We start from the raw sequence: 16166 nt of genomic DNA, 5'->3' as shown, positions 1-16166 counted from the left end.
GGGGAGCTGCTGCAGCTCCACAAGCCCTTGCAGGAGGTGACCCCATGGGCTCTCCTGTGTCCCATGGGCACTGCTCAGTGTCATAGCCCTACAGAACCCTGGGAAGTGCCAAGGCCTTGGCTGCTGTCCCCCATTTCTTTCCTTCAGGCTGCTCCATATGCACCAAGCACCTGGCAGGTTTCCTTTGCATCCCGGCTCCGCAAGCACTTAGAGCAGGAACATGCAGCACCACTGCCAAGAGAAACGTTGTCATCCTCCTCACTTCTACCAACATCAACTTCTTCTACAAGAATTGTAATGAAAGGCAGCATGTGAAAGAGCAAATTCCAGCTGTAAGGCATTGCCTGTCGGAACTCTACAGGCCAGGCACCAGCCTCCAAAAATCCGCTGGAATGAGTGTTTGTATCCAGTGACACGAATCTGCAAGAGCCCATCCTGACAAAAACCTGTTGCCAAGAGAATGTGCTTCGCTGCTGGTGCCCCAGCACCACCAGCCTGTCCATCACCCACAGCAGTAAATCCACCCAGGCCACGCTGTTCTCCCAGAGGCTTCTTTCCCACGGCCTCTCCAGAGCAAGTCTGGGGCTTAATCCACAGGCAGCAATCCACTCCCATCCGTTGTTTTTGGACAGCCTTCAAGGAGTAAGCTGAAGGCAAACTTGCCATGCACATGCAGTTGAGCTGCTCAAAAAAAGGCAGTGATTCTTGGAGCCAGGCAGAGTGCTGATGGACAGGCTGGACGTGTGTGTGCTGGAAGTCAGGGAGCACAGCAGGGAGAAGACAAGGGAAAACCTGCCCCAAAGGCAGGAGGACACAGCCCAGCCTCCCAAAATGCAGTGCTCAAGAGAATAAAAGCAGTCAAGAGCACACATGCTGCTGAATGCAGGTGAAAACATCTCAATAAAACTTCATATATATTAAAAAATAATAAATAAACCCATATGAAACCTTCCAGTGCCTAAAGGGGCTACAGGAAACCTGGAGAGGGGCTTTGGACAAGGGCCTGTAGGGACAGGCCAAGGGGAATGGCTTTAACCTGCCAGAGGGGAGACTTGAGATGAGCTCTTAGGCAGAAGCTCTTCCCTGTGAGGGTGCTGAGGCGCTGGCCCAGGGTGCCCAGAGAAGCTGTGGCTGCCCCATCCCTGGCAGTGTTCAAGGCCAGGTTGGACACAGGGGCTTGGAGCAAGCTGCTCTAGTGGAAGGGGTCCCTGCTCATGGCAGAAGGCTGGAACTGGAGGAACTTTAAGGTCCCTTCCAACCCAAACCAGTCTGTGGTTCTATGATAACATTTAGTTAACATACACTGGAAACACTCTCAGCAAAACTGAAGCTATGCTTCCTCCCCCCCCCCCCCCCCCCCCCCCCCCAATTTCACAACATGATTTGCTGCCTGCAGATAGCTCCGAATACACCAACTGAGTTACCTGGAACCGGCAAAATACTTCTGCCTCCTCACTGTCTCCTCCAGCACACTGCCTGCCAAGGCATTTGAAACTGCTTTTACAAAGGCCAGGGTCAATTGCAGTTTGAAAGCTGGAATTTGCTTTGCTTTGCTGAGCTAAGGCTTTACAGCTCCATTTTGCTGTGCTTAAAACCAACTCCCCCTCCCAGAAACCACAAAGGGACTTTGAGCACTCACTGTGCCAGAGTCAGGAAGCGAATCAAGTCATCTACCCTGGTTCCAGTGATTCCATTGTTATCCACCTTACATATTCTGAGGGTTACTTTATGTATGTATATACTTTGGGGGTTATTATCCACTTTATAGCTACTTTGGGGGGTTGCTGTTGGTAAGAGGAGTGGGGACGGGTTACTGGCTTTTACAACCAGCAACAATACCAATACTAGAGGTTTTAGGAGAGGCAGAGTGCCTTCCATCACTCTGAACCCCAGGATATATCAGAGCAGTGGGATGCTCACGAGCTCACACTCACTGTACAGGGACTGACTGTTCCAGGCTCGGTCATTTCAGGCAGAATAACCGTGTCCAAACTGAACTGAAATCAATACTCACCACCCAGACTGCTCTTCAGTTATCAATACTTAAAACAAATGATAAAGGAAAAGCTGCCCTTCCACCATCAAGGAGCTGCCATGGAAAAGAGCCAGAGGACAATCCAGCACCACCCTGAGGTCAGGTTTATAAGCCTGTTCAGCATGATGGCACCTAAAGCAGGGGAAAATGGTTCTCACTTCAGGGCCATGGCAAACAGCTTAAGATGCTGCTGCCTGTAACCTCAGGGCTCCCAGAGGTGGGACTTCAGGCAGCCCAGCCTGCCCCTTTGCTTCCTCACCCCTGGAGCTTGCCAAGGAGTGAGTTGAGGGGAATTTCATCTGGCTTCCTTCTTTTCCAGTCCTTCAACCTGGCCCATCAAATGGATCCATTTCTGTTTTGCTGAATCTTAAGCCAATGGATCAGAGGAAGACAAAGTACTGAATGTAACATTTAAATCTAACGATTCATTAAATCCTAGATGTTGAATCTGTTGAACAAATTACACTTCTGGGGAACTCAAGCCATAAGCACAGACCACATTTTAATAGGATTTTAATCTGCATCTTCTGCAGACTCCGAGTGATGCCTTGCTCTTCAGAGGAAACCTCTGGGTGAAGAGAAGAATTCAATCCCTACAAAACAGATACCAAGCCATAAAATAACAGCTGCGTTAAACCCAGCACTAACCAAAACCTATTTCCAAACCTTCTTCCCCATGACTATTACAGAGACACAGTAAAACCCTGGCCCTGCTAGCTAATAACAGTTTCCTCCTATTGCCATGGACCAGGATTTCAGGATTGAACACAGCACCTTTCTCCCAGCCATCCTCTGCCCCTCCATTTTCAAGCTGCCTGCATCAGGCTTTCTCACTTCTGCTTTGAAAAACAAGAGGCATTGCACTGCTCATATCACTTTCTTACAGATGCCACCTCCATCCTAGAATAATAGAGCAAAGAAGATGAGAGGCTTCCTTCCACTCGAGCATCATGTACTGTCATCACTCAGCGCGACAGCAAGTGCTCCAGCATGGGGTGCTTCACTACAAGCATCAAAATTCAATATATTTTACCACTCAGATGAGAAGCAAGGACAAGCCTTCACCATCCAGACACTCCCTATCCACGGTTTCCTTGCTGCAGTCACCACCAGGAGCCAACTGTCTGCATCCTGCAATTGTTTTTATGTAAAATCAGCTGAGCTTTGGCTAAATACCCATTTTAGTTACTCACAGTCACATGCCCTCTCCTCTCTTCTCCACTTTCCCACTGCTCGATCTTTGCATGAAGCTCTTTGCCAAACCTTAAGTCTTGGAGCCCTCACACGTTTAGCCAGGGAGTTCTAAACACAGCATGGGAAAACTAACAAAAGCTGCCTCCGTGCAGGGCTTCAGACCTTGTTCTCCCTTATTTGGGTTGTAAATACTTCAGAGCTCTGGCCCAACAAATGCCATTTGGTCCAAGATTAAACATTGTGGAGTCACTGCATTTTCTGAAGTAATTCATGTTAAATAGGCAAGGGGAAAGGGAACTGCTGCTGCTGTCTCACTTGCAAGGTCCCAAACACTGCAGCAGTGAGACCCAGTCAGCATAATTTAATATAAAAAGAACTTCATCACTCTTTCATCCCAAAATCTTCAGTGGAAAGAACTGTTGCCAATATATTACTCCCTGCAACTAAAATGAATTGTTAATTTCAGCCCATTTATCATCAGAGTAAGTTTACTATCACAGAATTAATCCTCTCCTCTACAGGAGGCACCTTTTCATGAAGGTGAGCAAAGACAAGGCATCTAATGACATAGATACTACTGGGGGGTGGGGGGAAACAACACCCTTTAAAAGCACCTTCACATCCCTGGCAGTGCTCAAGGCCAGGCTGGACAGGGCTTGGAGCAACCTGCTCTAGTGGAAGGTGTCCCTGCCCATGGCAGGGGTTTGGAACTGGATGGCCTCTAAGGTCCCCTCTAAGCAAACCCAGTCATGTTTCTACAATGATTCTATAAACTGCAAGGTGGAAGGAAAATGTGTCCTCTCCTTTCCTTCTGCTCCCCAGGAAGGTGCATCCAAACCCAGACCTGAGCACTGCAGTTTCTAAGTCACCTACAGCATCATCAACATGAGGAGGGAAGAACCATGAGCCTCTTCAACTGCTTCAAGGCCATTAGACCTCCCTGGGTATTAATTACCAGACTACTCTTTGCAGTCTCTCCAAGCACAGAGGATATTAAGATGTCAGCATGCAGAATACATGCCATATAGTGCACATTCCTGATGGGAATTAGTGGTTTCTTTTATGAACAGCCCAAAGTTATGCGTGTATTATTTCACAAGAACAGTCAGGCTGCATTTCAGGAGCCAGACCAAACCCTGAAACACAGCTCTCATGTGGAGATGGGAGAAAATTACAACAAAGGAGTAGCATAATGGAGATGTGAAAGCAATGGTTTCCTTTCAGAATGCCTTCATTCAGCTGTCCTTTCAGCTACTGCTCAACAAGAGAGCTCAGTTACACCAACAGGATTATTAATATGAAAGAAGATGATGTTAAGTTACAAAACCCAACAGAAGGCAGATGTGAAGAGCCAGAATGAGGATACACGGGGAAATGCTGCCTGCTCCACAAGTCACAGGGATGGACGACACTTTCACTGGTGTGAATGAAGCAAAATAGACAAAGCCTCTGGCATAAAGCCCTGTGCCTCAGAGCACAAACGCCAGTGATGACTGGGAGGGAACATGCAGAATGCAGCTGGTGAGATACCAAAGCAGAAGCAATCTGGTTATGTCCACACTGAGGTTGAGGCCCAGCTTAGGAAGGTGCACAGCAACATTGGCTCCTGTGGCCACACAGAAAGTCATTCTGCAGAACAGCCACCCTGTGCTCCCCAATTCCTTAACTGCACTGGAAAAGAGCAGAGAGTGCTCATGACTGCTTAACTGCACTTGAGAAGAACATTGTGTGCTCCCTAGATATTAAAAAATTAGTTTTACACTGATAGGAAATCAGGAAAAGACTCAAAGAAAAAAAATTACATTGCATTTACTTTAGAAAATGGAATTTTAAACCCCTAAAGCAAATCAGCAGTCTTGTGCATCTTCTGTTTGTCCATCAATGCAATCAATAAACCTTCAACTCCCCAAAAGATTAAGTCAAGCCATAAAATCTGGGGTTGTTACCCATAAGTGCCACTTTAAAACGTTTAACCAAACCCACTCCCAACCCTGAAAGCTCTGAAGGCATTTGGCTGCACACCAGCAGCTGAGACACTTGCAACATCTACAAAGACGAATGAGCACCCACAAGAAAGGCCATTTTCTGGTGCAGATGAAGTCAGGGAAGACACGTTGGCTACAACGCATGGCCTGTTTCCCAGTGTCTGCTCTGACATTCCCTGCAGCCAGCCCAGGATGGACGAGCAGATCCAAGGTCTCAAGAGTCCAGCACAGGAAACCAAAGCAGCACCTGAACCCAAGTGAGCAGATGCTACCTCTCCAAACTCCTCATTGCCTGCACACATATGGCAGGATCAAGGAAAAAAACCCTCAGTGATTCCAGAAGTAAATATCCCATTAAATGTGACATTTTCTTTTCTAAAGGAGATTGTGCAGTTCCAAGATCTCTGGGAGGATAAGGCACCTCAGCATCCATCAGCTTTTCCTGAACATGGCTCCTAGGACAACTCCGCAAGTGCCCTGCACCCAGGAACCTGAGTGAGTGCTACTAGTCCAGCACCAGTGCAGTGGCCCAGGCAGATAGACACAGGAATCACTCCACAAGGATCTGACAGAGCACCAGGCTCTTGCCTAACCCAGAGATGAGGAATTTCAACAAACCACAATCAATATTCATCTCATGTTGCATTTTGCACCTAGTTCTGTTTAAAACCTTCCTGGCTCAGTCAGCAGTTCCCAGAGCTGCCAGTTTTGCAGAGCCCTGAGCTTGATTGATGCAGGCCCCCACACACCACCTGAGGGTGATACAGGCCACCAAGTGCAGCTATAGTTACACATGGGACAGAGGCAGGAGAAGAAAAGCCAACACCAGGCAGAGATAAAGTATGAAAGGTCTAAGTGACAAGGTCTGCTCTTATTTTGTTTATTTGTGGGGCTCCACCAACGACATCCTCACTAACCCCACCTGTAAACTCCAGCCAGAGATGGGAGAGGGAAGGGGTTAACCCCAAATGAAGCTCACCATCACTAATCAACTGTTTGTTACACACAATCAAAACATAAGGGGTTTATCATTTCTCTGCAGGATCCACACTGCGCTGTGTGTGCTGACTGCAAATCTCCAGCAGTAATTTATGCTGCCCTTTTCAGCTAAGCAGGACCTGATGACTCCATAGGATGGAAGATCTCCAAAGCGTAACTGATGCAGACAACCATGCTGATGGTTAGAAATCCATCCAGAGAATTCAAAAACAACTCCAGGAGAGTGTAGCTTGGGAGTGCTTCCTGAATATTCATTATGCACCCAAAAGAAAACACATTTTTAAGACCAAACTGTACTTTAAAATGCCTCCATCCAACCCTGCTCATACTGGAAGCACTCTCAGGTCAGTTTAAAGGATGTGTGGTTTCTCAAAACTATAAAAAGCAGCTTTGTACTAGTACCTGAAAGCCTTTGTTAATGCTTCCCAGAATAAAGTCATCCCTTTTCCTGTTGTTCCCTGTAGTGACTGTAAAGATGAAAAAAAGACCCCAGTTATCCTTTCCTAGGAACGCAGAGGTAAAGCACTCAAACCAGGGGGAGCTCACAGCCTGCCATCTGTTCTAAATCCCCATCCCAGCACCTTCCTTTAAATAAGCCATGCAGGTGGAAGAGCAGGGACACTGCACATCTGCACCCCCTCCAAAACAGCTTCATGTTTACAGTCAACACTTCAGGAAAGCTGCCACAAAACCTCATTGCAGGCAAACACACACAGCAATTATTCTGAGCATACTTAACCTGGAAATCCTCTCCAGTCAATACAACAGAAGCAATCACTCACCTTTGGGTTTAAGTTTAACCTGGCACCTTTTGAAAGCAGCACCTTGTAATTACCCCTTGAGAAGTTGATGGCACCTTTTGTTTACTAAACTGAAAGTTAATTTTGATGGCAAAATTCTATTGTCAAGTCCAAAAACACTGAAAAACCCCATGCCAGACCACATGCAAAACTACTAGTCAAGAGCCTGAAACCAGGAAAATGTGCACAGAAATACCCACAGTTGTCCAACTAAAACCATGTTCTCCAGCTGAGAGATAAACAGCTTGTACAAAGCAGTGGAAGCCAGAGGCAGGGCCCTCCTTCACTGTGCTTTGCATACTTTGGCACCAAACGAGAACAATTTAATGTCTTTCAGATTCCTTCTGCTGTTACCAGCGCCAGCAAGAAACTGTTTCAGCACACAAGGGACTGCTCAGTTCTTCAGCACTTCCAGCAGCCCCACCAAAGAGTGCTAGCATCGCTCTCACACTCCCAGTTTTCTCTCAGCCATTTCTTAATATACCTTACTAGAGAAGATGCTGCAGCTTCCAGCACACGTATCCTCATGACTAACAAGGGCTTTCAACCTCAGAATCACAAACTGGGCACAGTCCTTCTCCTCAGGGCTGCTCCATCAGTCTCCGCCAGCCTGTGTTTGTGCTGGGGATTGCCAAGACCCAAGCGCAGGCCCTTGCATTTGGCCTTGGTGAACCCCATGAGGTTCGCACAGTCCCACCTCTCCAGCCTGTCCAGGCCCCTCTAGATCCCATCCCTTCCCTCCAGGGCATCAACCACACACAGGAGACACAGAGAAAACACCCTGCTGGGACATTAATCATTTTATATCCTTGATATCATTTATATACCACAACCTTCCAAGCTTTCATTGTCCAGTCTTCCTTTTTTTTTTCCTTAATATGGCATTTACTTGATAAAGGACTGTTAGGAAGCCAAAATGTCACAGAAAACCTCCCTCAGGAGCACACTGACTGATCCAAACTAACTCATTCCACCAGCCTTGGTACCACTCAACATTTTTATCAATGACCAAAAGGGAAACAGATCAACTGCTGACTCTGTTTGCAGATCATGAAGCCCAACAAACAGTAAGCAACAATGTGGGCAGGGTGTTTGTACAGGACAACCTGACCCTGCCAGGGTGGTCTGAACTCACTAGCACAGAGTCTGTTTTCCTCCCAGAGCCTGTACAAACAGCCCAGCAGCACAACCTGCACCCAATCAAGCAGGAGGAACCCCAGCTAAAACCTCTTCATGCAATACAGTAGCAAAAAGGATAAAACCCAGCAGTCCAAGGGCATGTAAGGAAGGAAAAGCAAGTAAGAATAAAGCAGTAAAAGAGATCTTTATCTCTGTACATTATACAGGGTATTCCAGACTCACCTATGCAAATCTTCCAGTCACAAATGTCATTTAAAATGACCCTATGTAGTCTCTGGCAGCACAGAGGAAAGTCACCAACCTCCTTTGCTGCATAACCCACGAGCAGGTCCAGCCTGCTGAAGGATGTAAAAATTAAATACGTGTGCCTGAGGCAGCACCTAAGAAATAAAGTGAAGTTGAAGCCACCAACAATACACACCATTGAAAGGACAGATGAGGAAGCATCAGATGCCCGGTACGCTAAGCTGCTTGGGAACAAACCTGAGCCCTGCCACTCTGCCAGTTAAAAACATCAAATCCCCATGCCAGCAGCAGTCAGCTCAACCTGCTGGCAGCAGCTGGTCTCTGCTGGAAGCATAGACCAGCCAGGACCAGCAACGTGCTCACTGTGCTCTTCAAATTCTTTGGGCAGTTAAGAAACAAACACCTATCTTCTTGGCATAAGCAAAATCCCCAAAACTGACTGGTTTTTCAACCCAGTTTAGAAAATCCAGCATTGGGCTTGATGGAAGTGTTCTTCTGTTATAGAGACTATAAAACAAACTAAAAAAACAAGAGAGAGCAGTTTGTGTTACATATGGCTAATGATGCAAGGAAGTGCATTTATGTAGGAAGAGGAAATTATTGTACATATATACACATATGGCTGGTAATATTTCTGCTTCAACAATGAAAAGGAGAAAGCTAGAGCAAGAAAACATGCTCTCAACATCTGCGAGTAGCTGGGAGCTCCACTGGATTTCTGTGCTATGGAGACACCCACAGTGTTCATTCTTGGAGTTCAGTACAGTTAATCTAGAGACTAAAATCACTGCAATTACAAAAATAACACTAAAAAGTAGAATTACTTATTGCAGCAGTCTTATGTATTCACACAGCTTTCAGTAACGCTTCTAAAACACTGTGAGCGCAGTCGACAGCTATCGTTCATCCCTCCTGGAAGTTACAGTGGTTCCCAAGTCTGTACCGTGGGGAAGCCAGTCAGTCAATCACGGAGACAGCAGAGGCACCCAGTGACAGACACCCGCGACAGTAAGCACTACACTCCTGTAACTGAAGGATGAAGCTTGTCAGCAGCCCACTCCAAAATAACCCATCTTTGCAATGGAAACTGGAAAAAGGTTGGGATTTATATGGGTAAGGCATCCAGCAGACTTAACTTGCCATTTCAGAGCCTACAGAAGGAAGGTCACCAATATCCTTCCTCTTTTGGTAACTCATCTCAGTGCCTGAAGCCTCCCAGGCAAACTGCCGTGCTACCTGTGTCAGGGAAGATTAAGTATTAATGGACAGAGCAAAGCAAAATGCCTTTCACTGAAGCTGCCCTCAAGTTCAGCACATGCAAAACACAGTCAAAAACAGGGGCTTGCCCTTGAGTTCTTCTAAGATTTGAGAGCATGCAGCAAAAAGAGAATCTACAACCTCTGTGCAGCTTCTAAAGCTACATAGCAAAAACAAGACACTACTATAAAAACCCCCAAAAGCTGCTTAACCACCTTACTGCCGTGATATCCTCCAATGCCATTTCCTGCTTCTTTGGCACTTCCAACTTTCAAACCATCCGTAGCTCTGAGGCTCCTTCCACCCTACCACAGAGAGGTCTTGGAATCATTTCAGAGTACATAATCCTCCTCTCCCTCCACAGCATGATCTTTAAATCCTCCAGATAAATGATCTTCTTACCCTTGCACTAGCTGCTCTTTTCCATAGGGTTACTTGCAACCCCCTGAGAGTGTCTCCATTCCCTCTAATGCTTTCATTACACCCAGAACATCGCTTCAGCTGCAGTCCAAGGTCCCCCACTCCTCCTTATTCCACCAATCCTCAGCTGATCCCTCTGCTCAAGAACCTTTCTCCCCCATCGCCATTTTATGCACTTGAGACCATTCACACCTCCTTTTTTCCTCAGCTGGTTTAGGTCCCTTTCTTCCTTCCCTCCAGTGCTGTACATTTCCACTCCTGCCCTTCCCAATCACCCTGAGCTTCCTTTAGTCCATCACAGGGGAGGGGAGAAAAGCCCTCAGCAGCTCTCTTGCCTTTAATCCCTTTCCCTCCAGCATTTCAGAAGCTCAGAAATCCAACTATCACCTCTGCTAACCCTGCCCTGCTAACCTCACCTCTGCCCTGCCCACACCGATGCTTCACTCATGCTTCTGCCAAACTAATCCTCCCAAACACAAAATCTTTCCCATTTCTTTCCAAAAAGAAGGCTGACAACAACACAGAGCACTCTAAAATGCTGTCTTTTCATACAGTGACTCTTCCATTAACCACATCAGTAATCCCAAGGCATCTGCATTTCTTCCAAACAGCTAAAGGTTCCTGACCTTTTGTTTCTCTTCCTCTCACACATCCTTTTATTCCATCAAGAAGATCACAAGGAGGAAAGAATCCAAGAAGGAAATCTGAGGGATCTCTGCAGCCTCCCTCGCCACATCCATCCCTGCTTTGGGCAGTGTAATTTTAAATCTCCCTTTTGCCATGCCTACCTGGGGCTCACCAGACCAGCGGCAGCACAGGGGCATGTCCAGTCATACTCAAAGGATGGAAATTTCACCTACTGAAGCTTACACTCCAACTGTTAGGAACTGTGTGAGGAAGGTGCCTTAACACCAACAGAAACACTCCCACAAAGGGAGCCTGCATTTAAATTTGTGACTTCACAGTAACACAGTGTCTTATTTTTGCTGTAGTTTTGAGAGCAGGATTTCAGAGGGATGAGCAAAAGCTGCATGCTGAAGGCATATTTTTACCTACATTTGGCAACGGTCAGAGCACAGCGTTCACAGCGGACCTGCAAGCACTGGGCATATCCAACCAGTTCCTTTATTCCACACCAGTGCTCTATCTCAAGTGACCTCCATCTCAGTATAGAGAAAAAAAAGGCAAAAATCTTCTCTGAAAGTGATTTTGATGAAGAGGGAAAAATACGGTTGAAAAAGCCTTCCTCCAGCAATATACTTCAGAAAAAACTGCCAGCCTAACCAACTGCCAGGGGTACGTGCACAGGCTCTTGGGCTCCCACCAATTCACTGCAACCTTGGCCAAGACACTTGGGTCCAGTCTCCCTTTAATCAGTTCTTTCCTAACTCATGATTTCACATTTAGTCCTCTGCAACCCTTAAGCAACTCCAAGGTGTTCTTCCCAGAGGGCAGGTTCCACTTTTCCCCTCAAACGAAGCTTTAACATACAAAATAAAATGTCTTCTCCCTGGCAAACGTTCAGGGAGGAGAGAACGGAGAAGTTACCCTGCTGCAAAAACAAACCCTACCTTTTCCTTTGGTACTCTGCTCTGTGGGAAAGCCAGTGAAACCCTGGTATGGGGTACAGACAAAGTCTCAGTTAAAAACAGTGCCCTTTCTTAGAGTCAAGGGAAAACAGGGCTGTAACAGGGCTGTGACAGGGTTGTTTCTGAGCATGCTCGACAGCTGTTAAGATTGGAGCCCTGTTTCCTCTCTGACATCACTACACATTCCCCCTGCATGACCAATGCAGTGACACAGTAACAGGTTTTGCTGCTACAATCATTTATTTTCTTGCAAAGAGGTTGCCCCACAAAGGGAGAAGAAGGACAAGGAGCAAAAGGTACAGGTGAAGGAGCTGTGCAATGCACAGAGCTCACTGGTTGCTTGGCTATACCCTGCAGTACCTGACCTGGTTTGGATTCCTCATTCTCTCCCCTCCTCTCCCAAAGCCTTTTATTACGAGAAACATACTTTCAAACCCAGGATCTGGCTCTACTTCCTGAAACAGGAGCTTCGAAAGCAAATCAGACCAGTTCCATAGTAATTACAACTCATTTCTTCATTGAAGAAAAAGCACAATGCAAACCAGCCCCAGTGGTTAGGGCTGCTTTAGGAAGCTGTACCTAGATAAGGTAATGCAAACAGGGTAGCCAACCACAGGTACCTGTGTCCTCATTCTAACACAGTTGAATAACGATTTATGAAGCTTACACCTCCCAGACAAGGAACAACAAAAGTGAACGACTACTGGATGTTATGGATGTTTTCAAGATCACAACTTAATGCCACATTAAGTACAATTACGCAAGCGCTGCAACTATCAGAAACCCTCCCGTATCTCTGGATGGAAAGCAGGAGTTGGAGTGGAAAGCACTGTTCCAACTTCGGGCTCCTGAAACAAGGACGACACAGAAAAGCTCATCAATAGCTCTCCTCGAGCTGCGGCTGTTCTCCTTTTGTTTTTCTTTCTGACCTCGAGACTCTCTCGGGCTGAAGTCGGAAAACAAAATGTCATTGTTCAGCCTTAATGAGACAATGTTCATTTTCCCGTTGTTTATTTAAATCCTCTGTAAAACACCAACAGCGGCGCTAATTACGGCGAAACACTCATGTTTTCTTCCGGGGGAGGCGGAGAAGGGTTTAGAAGAAAAACGCGTTTCCCATTACGAAGGAGCCGCTGGCATCAGCCGAGACAGCCCTGGTGGGGTGCGGGCTCGGCTCGGGTCAGGGAACTCCGCCGCTCCCGCACAGCCCCCGGCCTAAGGCACCGCAAAGCCCCAACCTGCGATCCCGCGGTGAGGGTCACCTCAGCGGGGACACCTCCCGTGGGTCACCTTGACAGCCGGTACCGGCCCCCTCGCTCGCCCCTTTGTGCCGCTACCCGCCGCGGCAAAGAGCCGGGCCCGCGCACAAAGCCCCGGAGAGGGGAGCGGGGGGGGACCGTATGAGTGGGTAGAACCGGCGCGCCCCGGCCTGAAGGGGCCGCAGCCAAGGCGGGAGGCGCGGGGTCCCACCCGCCGCGGCGCAGCCGTTACCTGGAAGTCCCTGTCCTCGTTGAAGCGAGAGAACCTGTCCGCCATTTTGCGCCGCCGCCGCCGCCTCGCCTCAGCCCGGGTCGGCCCCGCGCCTCCGGCCGCCTCCCCTCAGCACCGCCCCCGCCGCACCGGGCGACCGCGCGCATGCGCCGGGCGGCAGCGGAGCCTGGCGGGGAGCGAGGTGGCTGCTCGGGGCCCGGCGGGGCGGCCGCCGGGGGAGCGGAGGGGGTGCAGGACGGACCGGATCACGCACCACTGCCCGCACCGCTAAACCTCCGCCACGGCTCCCGCTGCAGTTCGCTGCACGCCACGCACTGCGCAGGCGTCAACCCCCCTTGCCTGCGCGCGCACCGTGGCTGCGCATGAGCAGAGGCGCCAAGGGGTGAAGGAGGGAGAGCTCGACCCGGGAGACGGGAGGGCGCGAACCCCGCTTCAGTCTTCCCGCCCTCCCCGCACGAACCAATAAGATTGCTCCTGCCTCTTGAGTGATGGCGATGCTAGCCAATAGGAGCACGGGTGGAGCTGGTGCTGCTTGACGGCTGGATAGAAGCCAGCGTGTGCTGGGCGTTCAGCCGCGTCCTGGCCGGTACCAGCGCCAGTGCGGCAGCAGGGCCAGGGCACGGTCTGTGCCCCTGCACTGGGCACTGGTGAGGCCGCACCTCGAGTCCTGTGTTCGGCTCTGGGCCCCTCACTGCAACAGAGACATTGAAGGGCTGGAGTGGGGCCAGAGAAGGGCACCGGAGCTGGTGCAGGGCCTGGAGCACAGTGTGATGGGGAAGGGCTGAGGGACCTGGAGGGTTCAGTCTGGAGAAGAAAAGGCTCAGGGGGGACCTGATCGCTCCCTACAACTGCCTGACAGGAGGATGGAGCCAGGAGGGGCTGGGCTCTGCTCCCAAGGAGCAAGGGATGGGACAAGAGGGACTGGCCTCAAGCTGCACCAGGGCAGGTTTGAATGGAGCTGAGGAACAATTCCTGCCCCAAAGGGTGCTCAGGCATTGGAACAGGCTGCCCAGGGCAGGGCTGCAGGCACCGTCCCTGCAAGTGTTCACACATGGCCCTCAATGTCATGGGTTAGTGGTGGCCTTGGCAGTGCTGGGGAATGGTTGGACTTGATGAGCTTAAACTGGTTGACTGCATGATTCTCTGACTCTTCACCCTGAGCAGGAGCCGTGTGCCCGCTGGCACAGGCACGACCATGTCCCGGTGCATGGTGCAGAGGAGCAGCACGCACCAGGCGATGTGTGGGGTCTCCATCTCACAGCAGCCCTTCGAGCACGGGCTGGGCAGACGGGCTCTTTCCCACCCAGCGCCGCAGCTGTCACCAGCTGTCTCGGAGCGTGCTGGTCGGTATTCCCGTCTCCCCGCATCCCTGACAGCAGGAAAACCGGATTCCATCTGTCTCTCCATTCATTCCTTTCCTTTCCCCTACCGGGAGCCTCACTGCCCGGATCCCTCTTGCCTGCTGCCCTCTGCCGCCTCGTCGTGGCAGGATAAGGAGCTGGCAGCGGGCCTGTCTGAAGCTTGTGCGCAGATCGCGCTCCTTGTGCCCCCAAACGTGCCGCTGAGCTGCTCCCCTGCGACAGCGAGCGCTGCGCTGCGGGTCGGTGCAGGGGGTCCGAAGCCGTGGTTGTGCTCTGCAGCCCGCAGCGGAGCTCACTGGATGTATCCCTGCAGTGTTCCAGGCTGGGCTGCACTGCTGGAACTCCTTCATGGAGCTGCTCCGTGCACTGTCTAACTTGCTAGGAGGGACGCTGCTTCTGTCCTTCCCCTCCACCTCAGCATCCCTATGAAATCCCCCTAATCCTGGCTCTGTCCCAGGACCAGTCAGCCCTGTGTACTGAGGAGGACTTCATGGTTGAAAGCTGGGACCTCTGCATCACACGGCGGCTCTGGGAGATTTTGCTGGGCAGAAGCATGCTCGAATTTGCTCCTCATTGCCCTAAGAAAACCCTCAAGTTGTACCTGCCTGTGCTTTGCTCTGCTCCCCACAAAAACCTCAGCACCGGGGTCACCCCCCTTGTCCTGCATCAGGTCTGTGGAACCACCGGGTGAGGAGCAGTGCCACAACCTCTCCCCTTCATGGGTCGTGGTCTCTCTCCTGCTGACATCCCTGTGGCTCCTCGTACCTCGAGCACTTGGCCCCATGGAGGGTGGAGGAGCTGAGATGCAGAGGAAGCAGCCTTCCTCCTCCTGGGAATTACCACTGTGCTTTCCTCCCGAAGCACCCAGGCAGGTCCAAGCGGGCAGGTTGAAGCCGGGATCCCTGCCCAGGGCACCCACCACACAGGAGCAGCGCTCGAAGGGACGCTCGAGTCCTGCAGCCCCCAAACGTGAGGTGTCAGCGCCGGGGCTGTGTCCACGAGAGGGAGCTCCTGCTCCACCGGGTGGGCAGTGGGACCCCCAACCGCCCACGGGCCCCCACCCTCCATGGGCTGGCCCGCAGGGAGATGGAGCCGTGCAGGGCTGGGTGGGATGAGCCGCGTCTGTGCCCCCCTGCTCCTATGGAGCGCCTCTGTGAGGAGGCTGCGGCCCCTGCCCTGCTCTGCGGCTGCGGGAGGGAGCTCGGAATGAATGTGCCTCCCTCGGCTTCGCCCCATGCTGAGGGCTGCTGCCAATGGGGACGTGTGGCTGCTGGGGACAAACCTGCCCCACTCTGCCCCCTCCATGCCCCCTACCCTGGAGGGGCTGGGCACGGGAACAGCTCAGTGTCCTTGCTGGGCACAGCTTCATGCCACCATCAGGTACAATGACAGATCAATGCCACCGTGGGCACAGGGCTCAGTCCAGCCCTCTGCTGGGCTTGAGGACAGCTCAATGTCCCCATTGGGCACAGTTCTGTGTCCTCCCTGGGCACAGGGGTGGCTCAATGTCTCCACTGGATGTGGGGATGGCTCAGTGTCCCCATCAGGCACAGCTCAGTGTCCTTGCTGGGCACAACTTCATGCCGCTGTCAGGCACAGGCACAGTTCAGTGACACCCCCAAGGGTGGCACAGGGATCAGTCCACGCCT

At 50.5% G+C, this 16166-nt stretch overlaps 1 protein-coding gene across 1 annotated transcript in view; it reads right to left on the bottom strand.

Moving 5' to 3' along the window:
• GPATCH8 (G-patch domain containing 8) overlaps positions 1-13225 on the bottom strand; it is a 51008-nt gene extending 37783 nt beyond the window's left edge. The window contains exon 1 of the mRNA XM_080633355.1: positions 13157-13225. Within this exon, the coding sequence (XP_080489481.1) occupies positions 13157-13201 (45 nt within the window). The 5' untranslated portion in view covers positions 13202-13225. The remainder of the gene's footprint in view (positions 1-13156) is intronic.
• Between the last annotated feature and the right edge of the window lie 2941 nt (positions 13226-16166).

The sequence above is a fragment of the Psittacula echo genome (assembly GCF_963264785.1).
Source record: "Psittacula echo genome assembly, chromosome: 23".
In the NCBI taxonomy this organism is placed as follows: domain Eukaryota; kingdom Metazoa; phylum Chordata; class Aves; order Psittaciformes; family Psittacidae; genus Psittacula; species Psittacula echo.
Note: the sequence above shows the minus strand (reverse complement) of the source record. Positions and strands in the feature narration are given on the sequence as shown.